At 40.2% G+C, this 10,781-nt stretch overlaps 1 protein-coding gene and 1 non-coding gene across 2 annotated transcripts in view; one reads left to right on the top strand and one right to left on the bottom strand.

The window, feature by feature from the left end:
• Positions 1–10,781, top strand: part of ACBD3 (acyl-CoA binding domain containing 3) — a 45,887-nt gene that overhangs the window by 27,853 nt on the left and 7,253 nt on the right. The window contains exons 4-5 of the mRNA XM_004699948.2: positions 3,478–3,636; positions 6,618–6,792. Of these exons, the coding sequence (XP_004700005.1) occupies positions 3,478–3,636; positions 6,618–6,792 (334 nt within the window). The remainder of the gene's footprint in view (positions 1–3,477; positions 3,637–6,617; positions 6,793–10,781) is intronic.
• LOC115872468 lies at positions 2,160–2,292 on the bottom strand. Its single transcript, XR_004047868.1, has one exon. It is a non-coding gene; the product is annotated as a small nucleolar RNA SNORA42/SNORA80 family (small nucleolar RNA).

Below are 10,781 nucleotides of genomic sequence, written 5' to 3'. Positions count from 1 at the left end.
CATTCCCTGGGGACCTCGCCACTCCATTCTCTTGCTGCTCTGTTGCACCCCCTTAGTGTTTTGCCTCGGTGTGGCAGGATCAGATCGGGTGCAATTCCCACACTGTGTCTCCGGTGTTGTCCCCTGTAGGGCTATGGGTCAGTGAGGGGCGTCATGTCTCATAGTGGGGCTGGCCATGTGGTCCTCTCTGTGGACTGGCTGCTCTAATTGGGATCATTGTCCTCAAGGCCTGGTGAGCCAGGATGTGTTCCACTCTCTCCTCCTCCCCCTTCATCTGCTCCCGTGTGCTCCGATCAGATATGTCTCTCTCCCGGAGCTGCAGATTCAATGCTGTCTTTTGAAATAAATTCTTCTTGGGAGAGGGCCTTATTTTCAGATGACATAATTGTATACATAGAAACAGAGACTCAACAAAAGTTGCTAAAGCTAATAGAAGAATTGTGGCAGCAAAGTGACAGGGTATAAGATCTATACAAAAATCCACACCAGTTATTTCCCAAAGTGGGCGATACCACTCCGTAGGGGTTCCAGCACAATTCAAGGGAATTAATTACAAAAGCAGATACCTACACTTTAATCCAGATATGGACTATAGGAGGGGGTACCCCCAAAAAACTGGAATTGCACTGCTTGGAGCAGAGCTTTCATAGTATGCATTTTTCCCCGCTAGGCGAGCATCGAATGACTCACTCTGAGTTAGTGCACCCAGTGGCGTTGCCTGGGGAAGGTTTTCTGGTCACAAATTTTTTCATAAAAGCAGTTTTGCTTGAACCTCGTTTTTTGTGAAGGCCGATTTAAGAGAACAATGTGAGTCTGTGAAACTTTGTTTCCTGATTGGGAAAATGCTACAGAAACTGTTGTGATGTTGAACACAGCTTACAAGGACAGTGCTATGGGAAAAATTCCAAGTGGGCAAGTGGTTTTCTCGTTTCAAAAAAGGTAAAATGTTGATTGATGACAAACCTCGTCCTGGATGTCCATCAACTTCTCGAGTGGATGAAAATGTCAACTCGTAGTGCATTTGGAGTTTGTTCCACCAGGTTAGACTGTTAATCAAGCTTTCTGTTTAGAGGTTCTGAAAAGATTGCGTAAAAGTGTGTAACAAAAAAGCCTGAATTGTGGCAGACGGAGGACTGGTTTTGCTACCACGACCATGCACCTTCTTATACAGACATCTCAATGCGCCAGTTTTTGGCAAAAAACAAAACCCTCAGCATGCTTCTCTTGTCCCACACACCTGACTCACCTGACTGCTCACAGAGGGAAAAGGACAGCGATTTACTGGTGTAGAAGTGAAGAAAAAATTAGGGGGATGATGTCAGACATCCAAACAGATGAGTTTGAAAAATGTTTCCAAGAATGGAATCACAGATTTGACAAATGTCTTAAGTGTAATGGAGAGTACTTTGAAGGTGATATGGTTGTTGTGTAAAAAAAATTAGATACATAGCTTTGGGGGGGAAATTCTGGGTTTTGGGGGGTACCCCTCGCAGTACAAAAGTTCTGAATAGCCAGAGGGATGCTAAGTAATTTTTTTCAGAAAAGGAGTCAGTAGGCCAAATAAGTTAGGGAACATGTGTGCTCTACACTAATAAGGAGCACTCTGAAAAAGAAATCAGGAGTCAGTGCCATTGTAATAGTCCCCACAAGGGGAAACTACCTAGAAATGAACCTAATCAGGACATCATAGACTAAATTACTACTGTAAGAAAGTACATAAATGGGAAAATATCCCTTGTTTATAGATTGGAAGACTTGACATTGTGAAAATGTCAGTACTATCTAAAGCAATCTATCCTCCCCACCCTGTGGTTGGGTGACTAGCACCTGGGGTCTTGTAAGCTTGTGAGCAGTCATTTAAGGTACTACTTTTGGTTTCTACTCATCTGGAGTAAAAGACATTGAAGAAGACCAAAGATTGAAGGAAGAAACTAGTCCATAAGATTAGCAACCTCCTCTATTCTGACGCCAAAAAACCTAAATGGTGCCAAACAAGCACTAGTGACCAGTCTGACCCGGCACACAGTGGAAAGACCCAGCTTGAATGGAAGAAGAATGTGGAACAAAACTCATTAACGAAAAAGGTCAGACATATTGGACTCGAGAGGCTGGAGGAACCCGCAAGACTAACCCCTAAGATAACCTTTTTTTTTTTTTTTCACTGTGCAAACCCGCTTCAGTGCCTTAAGCGCACCAGGTAATGCCAGGCAATGGTTCGGGGTGACAGTTTGCTTTGGCATGGGACACTGAGAGACCCATGGAATCGGACCTGCCACAAATCCAAACCCATGCACAAGATAACCTTTTAACGTAGAACTGAAACCATTTCGAGTTCAACTTTCAGCTGAACAATAGAGATCGAATTAAAGAAGAATCAGGGTCCCTGAAGAGCAGTGTGCCCTTTGAACAATTAACCACATTAGAACAGATTGTCAACATTTATCCAAAAACAAAGATGAGAAGGGAAGGATGGGAAGGGAAACTAGATCAATGGAAACAGAACAGAGTGAAAAGAGTATTTGCTTATAACATGCCTGTGCACACAGTAAGCACTTGTGGTTTAGGGGGAAAATGCTTCTAATGCACACGTTATGTGAAAATACAGTCATGAGAATGCTGATAACAATGAAAATTAAATACTGTGGAATAATTTGTATGAGAATTGTTCAACAGAAAATCCACTTCCTTGAAAAATGAAATATTCAAAAAGTAGGTCTCACTACTGTTCTATCTTGAGCCTTAATTGTGTCTAAGGTGTGTTTTTAATCACTTATAGGTGTTTGGGAGAGAGAAGAAATTCTCTCTTTCATCCTTTCTTCAACTTCCTTGTATATCCCACCACTGGTAGACATAAAAACTTTCCCCTTTTTGGAAGGAGCATGTTAGGGTGAGTCAGAGCTGGATAAAATTGGTACTTAGCTGTCGCTAAAACAGATTTTATCTTTCGTAAACTCAGTTTCAATTTTTAAAGAAAATTTCAGAAACAATATACAAATATATGCAATATGAATGATTTTTCTCAATATATGCTGGTTTTGTTTTTTCCATTGAATTTATCCCGAGTCTGTATACCAGCCCCGGGTAGGCTTTTTATGTATTGTGCACGTTAGTTCGTGCCAGTTCTTCTCCGCACTCTCCTAGCCCTGATGAAGGTGTAACCATGTACCCTGGTGGAGTAACGTATTGTGAAGGGAAACTGGTACTGTCAGCATGCATTAGGGAACATTCAGGTTATGGCTGCATCCATGGTTTAAGTGCTGTAGTCTGGTAATCTTGCCGTAATGTTTTATGTTTAACAAGATCAGATCCAAGGTGTAAACATTTAGTGGTACACTGTGGGCATTTCAAATTTGATAGATATTACCACATGGTTCTCTAACAAGGCTGTGTCCATCTTCACTAGAAAATGGCATCTTAAAATATTTCTGAATAGGCTTCGTTGTATAAGGTTCATTCCCTGTGTCCTGTGCCCTGTAGGAAGGAGGAGGAGGAACGAAGGAGGCGCGAAGAAGAGGAAAGAGAGCGTCTGCAAAAGGAGGAAGAGAAGCGTCGGAGGGAAGAACAGGAAAGGCTGAGACGGGAGGAAGAGGAAAGGAGGCGAATAGAAGAAGAGCGACTTCGGTTGGAACAGCAAAAGTAAACTTGTGTGCCTTTGGATACTGATGTGTGTTATAAAACTAGCAGTAGATCAGTATTAACTACTTGCCATTTGTAATGTTAGCAAAGACGAGCACTGTGTCTGATGCATCATTGAGTTGCAGTGCTAGGGGGAATATGACAAGGGAGATTGGGGATGAGCTCTCTGAACCCAGACACTAGAAGCAAGAGCTGAGGTTGCTTGATTGCTCTGGGTCCACAAGATCTCTTGCCTTTGCTTTTTCCAGCTTACTCCTCTGCTGTGTTCTTCCTGCTTTCTGTAAATTATCGCTATTTCAACACTTGCAAGGCTAACCCAGTTGATTTATGTGGTCTCTACTGCATGCATCTAACAGACTGGCTAGAGTCTGAAACCCAGTTACAGATTTATGCAAGAAACAAATCTAGTTGGTTTTCACTCTCAGGATTTCATTGAAACAAAACCATTTCCTACTCAGAACTACAAGAGCAGTTGTCTCAGAAGGGACTGGCTTTTCAAGGGACTGGTTCTTCAGGAGGGAGTTAAGGGTACAGGAAGAAGTAAGTAATACACATACAGACTTGGAGTCCCGGGGATTGGGTGATACATAGGTTAAATCAGAGAACATGAAATCCCATGGGTTTCTTTTCATTGCTCATAGAAACCTTTATTAAACAAAAATGTCAAAATGTGAAACTGTTGTTTCTAGTCATATCCCACATCTGTCTTGATATTTCTGAAGGCAGTATTTCTTTCTATCCCTCCAAAGAATTTTGTGCTCTTTGATTTACACCTTCTCAAAAGAGCAGTTCTGGTATACTCAAGGGACTCAAACTGTACTTCTTTAAAATATTCTTTGAGTTTTGAGAGCAAAGGAAGCTGAGAGGCAACATTAGGGCTATAGAGTCCATAGAGGAGAATTTCCTAACAAAAGTCTCACAGGATAACCCTTGTCATCCTCGAAGAAGGAGCAGGTGCTTTGTGTGATGGGGGAAAAATTCTCTGCACCAATTTCCTAGCCTTTTTGGTAGTGCAATTTTCAGTTTTCGTAAAATTCTTCATGATAAGCCCCCTTGACCATCCTGTATCCTTGAAGGAAATCTCTCAAGATGACGACCTTTTTGGAGTTCACAAAAATGTCACCATAACCTCAGCTGATCTCCCTGTCACGAATTGAAATCCAGCAGATCCCCTCAGAAGCTACTGTTTTGATTAGACCTATTTTTTAAAGGCACCCCAATACAATTAAGAAAAGTATATTACTGAGAAAATTTATGTACCGTCATCCACTAGTCACAAAGACGTAATTAAACACATTTTATTTGGATTTGAATGCATGTGTATGTGAACTCAAATTCTAGTAGCAATACTATTTGACTTACCCTTGTGTGCCAAGAATTAATCACTTCACAGTCTTTGTTAAATAAAGGTTTCTCTCGGTTTATAGCAATACTTTTTTAAAAATCATTTTATTAGGGGCTCATACAACTCTTATCACAATCCATACATACATCAATTGTGTAAAGCACATTTGTACGTTCATTGCCCTCATCATTCTCAAAACATTTGCTCGCCACCTAAGCCCCAGGCATCTGCTCCTCATTTTTTCCCCTCCCTCCCCGCCCCCCCTACAGCAATACTTTTTGACTTGCCCCCTCATACCTCAGAACTTTAGTGTTGGCTTCAGACCAATCTAGAGCCTCATTCTACTTAGAGAAATCATGACTATTCTTCTTTTTCGTGTGTGTGTGTGTGTGTGTGTGTGTGTGTGTGTGTGTGTGTGTGTTTTGTGTGAGAAAGCACCTAGTTGATTCAGTGTCGTGCTCTACTCAGGAGTTTGTGAGGTTTTCCTTTATTAATAAATTGCTTTGAGTTTTTGTTAGGTTGGTCACATCCTTGAGTTAATAAACGGTTTCTATAAGAGCGTAAAAAGTAATTGTAATAGTTCGTAGAAATTCATGTCTCTAAATAAAGTATATGGAACCTTGGTAAAACAGTGAGTAAAGCCTTCAACTGCTAACCAAAAGGTCAGTGACTTAACCTAGCAGTGGTTCTCTGGAGATAAGGCTTTGCAGTTTGCTTCAGTAAAGATCTCAGCATAGAAAACCCTGAGGTTGGTTCCGCCTTGTTATAGAGGGTCCAAATGTGAGTCTAGATCAACTTAGTAGCAACAACAAAAAACCAAATATATCCAGTTAAGACTTTCAGTGTTAATTTTTAAGGCAGACTTTACATTTAAAGAAATAAAAATCTTTAAATCCAATGTAGCCTTAAGTTTTCACTGCCTTTACTTACACTTATTAGGACTACGTATAACGTCTCTTAATGCATTTAAATAGAAGAATGCTAACCCATAGTTTTAATATTTCATTCCTGGTGTAGATAACAAACCATCCTGGCTTACAGAATCATGACTAATAATAGGCTTTGGAGCAAATTTGAATTTGAATCCTGGCTCTGGCTACTGCCATATTTTTTAACGCAAATAACTAATGTGTAAGGAGGTACATGCATATTATATGGCTTAGTTATTTTATTTTCAAACCATGTACCTCCTTACACATTAGTTTCCTGTGTGGCCATTTTATATGCAAGAAATATGGTACTGGTAGTTTAATCTCAGGCAAGTTACTTCTCTGTGAAATCCTACCTCATAAGGTAGGACTAAATGAATCAGTGCATGTAAGGTCTCTGAGCACTGTGTGGTATATAGTTGGACACAACAAAGTCAGCCATTGCTGCTGCTGATTGTGGTGGTGATGGTGATATACTTGTTATTCTCTCCCTCCATCTCAGATTTTCCTTGAAAACCCTAAGTAAAAGAGGTCGAATTTATTTTCTTATATCTTCTGAGCCTGGCATACAACCTGATTGGTATACTTTACTACCATAGTCATTTTGCTTAGTTATAAAATTATAAAAATAAATCACAGGAAGATTTTGTTTTGTCATGAACAATCTGCTGTAGTTAGACTAGTATATATATTTTTAATGTTTTCAGGCAGCAGATAATGGCAGCTTTAAACTCGCAGACGGCCGTGCAATTCCAACAGTATGCAGCCCAACAGTATCCAGGGAACTACGAACAGCAGCAAATTCTCATCCGCCAATTGCAGGAGCAGCACTATCAGCAGTATATGCAGCAGTTGTATCAAGTCCAGCTTGCACAGCAGCAGGTATGATAGATAACCATGGGAGTCAACCAGAGAGACGGTTTTTTATTTCACTGGAACCAATGCTTTTTTTTCTTCAGTTGCTATTAAATTTTATATTAGTTCATCTCTTTAAAGTGTAAAGTAGCTTTTAAGGACATTAAGGACTGACTTTAACATTGCACTGGCAGTTACATAAGAAAATTTATGATATTGAAGTAACAAATGATGTGGCCACTATCAGTTGTTATAGGGCATTTGAGAGTTGTAGGGGCTAAATATCATTCAATGAGTCTGAGAGTAGGTCTGGAACCATGATGAGTGGAGGAAACCAGCCCTGCCTCAAGTATGTGCTTTACGGCCATCGACCCAGACAACTTCCAGTGGGAGGACTCCTCTCGCCTGTGACACAGGCTGGTTCTCCAGCATTATCTTGCCCTTTGTGCTAGTTGAGTCTGGTGAAATTGTGAAATAGGAGTATGCCAGGATTAGTAGTCCTAATTTGGTTTTGGCCATAAGTAGGTAGTACTCACCTAAAACACCTTAATATATTCTTCCAACTCCCAGCTGGAAATACTTCGCTTTCCCATGAGAAGGTGGCTTAGGGGAAAGAACTTGGGATCCAAGTCAGATACACTTGGATCCTGTCTTGGCCTTGTCATTTATCTTGTTTAATTATGTCATTTATTTCTCTGAACTTTCTTTTCTCCTAGTGTGTAAGGATAGGATTTAAAATTATGATACTTAAATCTTAATAGCTGCACAGTGCTCACTGCTAAGGGAAAGATTGGCCGTTCAGACCTCAGAAACTCCATAGGAAAAAGATCTAGTGATCGCTTCCAAGAGAGTCATCCTAGAAAACCCTATGGGCTACCGTTCTCTGTGATTAGGAAACAACAGTCTTGGTGATGAGGGAAAAAACACACAACTATCTTAATGGAAGATGTTGTGTTTGCATTCATTGTTTACATCTTGTCAAGGATAAAATTCCTCCTGACACATAACCTAAGCATTTACCACTTGTCCAGAAATCTGAGTGAAGATCACAGTTGTTTAGCATTTCTTCTAAAATGAACTAAACTTAAAATACTGTTTTCCAAAACTCCAGATTCTTGAAAATCATGTTGTCTTCTTACTGGAATGCTTTTTTCCTGAGCCTTTGGCATTAGTGAGGAGCTGCAAAGGACTGGAGGCTTGGGTTTTGGTTAATCCATGAGAAGGAAAAGGATCCCCATCCAGGATTTGTTTGAGATAATAAATGGCATTTTAAAAAAATTAAATCATTTTATTGGGGGCTCTTACAGCTCATCACAATCCATACTTCAATCCATTGTGTCAAGCACATTTATGCATATGTTGCCACCAGCATTTTCAAAACATTTCTTTCTACTTGAGCTCTTGATATCAGCTCCTCATTTTCCCCCTCTGCCCTTCTCCCTCGCTCCCTCCCTCATGAACCCTTGATAATTTATAAATTATTATTCCCCCATGTCTGACACTAACCAATGTCTCCCTTCACCCACTTTTCTGTTGTCCATCCCCCCAGGAAGGGGTAATATGTAGATCATTGTGATCAGTTCCCATTTTCTACCCCCACCTTCCTCTTCCCCTCCTGGTATCACTATTCTCACTGTTGGTCCTGAAGGGGGTTTATCTGTCCTGGATTCCCTGTTTTGCCAGCTCTTATCTGTAGCCGTGTACGTGCTCTGGTCTAGTCAGATTTGTAAGGTAAAATTGGAGTCATGATAGTTGGGGGGAGGAATGATTAAAGAACTAGAGGAAAGGTATACATTTCATCGGTGCTGTACTGTACCCTGACTGGCTCGTCTCTTCCTTGTGACCCTTCTATAAGGGGATGTCCAGTTGTCTACAGATGGGCTTTGGGTCTCCACTCTGTGCTCTCCCTTATTCACATTGATATGATTTTTTGTTATGGGTCTTTAATGCCTGATAACCTGATCCCATCGACACCTCCTGATCATAAAGGCTGGTGTGCTGCTTCCATGTGGACTTTGTTGCTTCTCAGCTTGTTTATCTTCAAACCTTTAAGAACCCAGACTCTATATCTTTTGATAGCTGGGCACCATCAGCTTTCTTTACCACATTTGCTTATGCACCCATTTTGTCTTCAGTGATCATGTCAGGAAGGTGAACATCACAGAATGCCTGATTATTAGAACAAAGTGTTCCTGCATTGAAGGAGTACATGAGTCGAGACCCAGTGTTCTTCTGCTACCTTGATGTTTAAGTGTGTTGTTACTATTCTGTTGTAGCAGCACAGAGAAGTTTGCTGTTTATTTCAAATTATTTATAAATTATATACAAATGAAACGTATACAAATACACGTAGGAAAAAAAGTGGAGTGAAATGCCAAAATAAGTCATTATCCTTAGATCATAGTATTATTAAGGCATTCCCCGTATTTCCTTTTTGTTTTTTACCACAAATTCATACTTACTTTTTTTTTTTTTTTTCATACTTACTACTTTTGACTTAGTATTTTAGTTGTTTGTTTTTTTTTAATTATTTTACTGGGGGCTCGTACAATTCTTACCACAATCCATACATAAATCCATTGTGCCAAGCACATATGTACATTCGCTGCCCTCATCAGTCTCAAAACATTTGCCTTCTACTCTAGCCCCTGATTCAGTTGCCCAATTTCCCCCTCCCTCCCCAGTCCCCCCTCCCTCATGAACCTCCCATAATTCACAAATCGTTATTGTTTTATCATGTTATACTGTCTGATGTCTCCCTCCACCCTCTTCTCTGCTGTCCATCCCCCAGGGAGGAGGTCATACGTAGATTCTTGTAATCGGTTCCCCCTTTCTACCCCACATTCCCTCCACCCTCCAGGCCTCGCCCCTCTCACCACTGGCCCCGAAGGAGTCATCTGTCCTGGATTCCGTGTGTTTCCAGTTCCTATCTGTACCAATGTACATCCTATGGTCTAGCCAGATTTGTAAGGCAGAATTAGGATCACGATAGTGGGGGGTGGGGGGGGATTATTTTAGTTTTAAAAGTCACCTTAATGTCCAAATGCCCATCAAAAGTAGAATATATGATTAATATTTTCGTATCGGAGTGAAAAGTCAATAAACTGAGTAATTCATGCCTTGAATCTCTTAAAAGTAATGTTAAATGAAAGAAGCCAGACATAAAAAAGAAAATAATATTCTGTGAGTCGATTTAGTTTAGAAACAGGCAAAGTAACCTCTACTATTAGAAGTCAGATGAGGTAGTACTCTGGGGCACTCTTGTCTGAAAGAACACACAGGAAGAATACTGGCACACATAATTTATTATCTTTGCCCATATTTGATTCATTGATTATTTGGGGGTAGGGATCCCTACAGATTTTACTAATTAGAACATGACTGTTAATTTTTTTCTGTGACCATTTCTACCAAGTTTAATTTCTGTTGCAAATTATCTAAATTATCTAAATCATCAATTTTTCTTCCATTTGAAAAGATAAATGTTCCTGTAGTCAACTTTTGCTTTTAATGGTTTTATTTTATACGCTGTGTTTTTCCTTAAGAGGTGCTAGTGGCACAGTAGGTAAGTGCATAGATTCTAACTGAAAGTTCAGCCATTCTGAGGAGAAAGATGGGGCTGTCTACTTCCATAAAGATTTATAGCCCTAGAAGCTCCATGGGGCAGTTCTAGTCCGTCCGCTAGGGTCATTGTGAATGGGAATCAACTCGATGGCAACAGGTTTGGCTTTTTATTTTAATTTCTGCTTTGTTTAATTTTTCCCCAGTTCTTTTTTCTTTAGTGCTCCTCCGATCACAAAATCTGTGCTCTTTGGTCACTGGTTTTTGTCTGTTATTGCTGTTGTTTTAATATTGGGTTCATAATTTGTACCACTAATATATATTGCGGAGAGGATGAAATTTGATAAAGCTTGCCAGTAATTTATTGGAGCAGAACACTTTGTGGGCAAAAGCATGTGGTTAAAATGCACTCCTTTGAGAATGGTGATGGCAAGAAATGTACAAATGTGCTTGAC

The sequence above is a fragment of the Echinops telfairi genome, unplaced genomic scaffold (assembly GCF_000313985.2).
Source record: "Echinops telfairi isolate 266 unplaced genomic scaffold, ASM31398v2 ScPeMD7_7424;HRSCAF=8462, whole genome shotgun sequence".
Classification (NCBI taxonomy): Eukaryota; Metazoa; Chordata; class Mammalia; order Afrosoricida; family Tenrecidae; genus Echinops; species Echinops telfairi.
The sequence above is the reverse complement of the archived record's forward strand: the minus strand, read 5'-3'. Positions and strand labels throughout refer to the sequence as shown.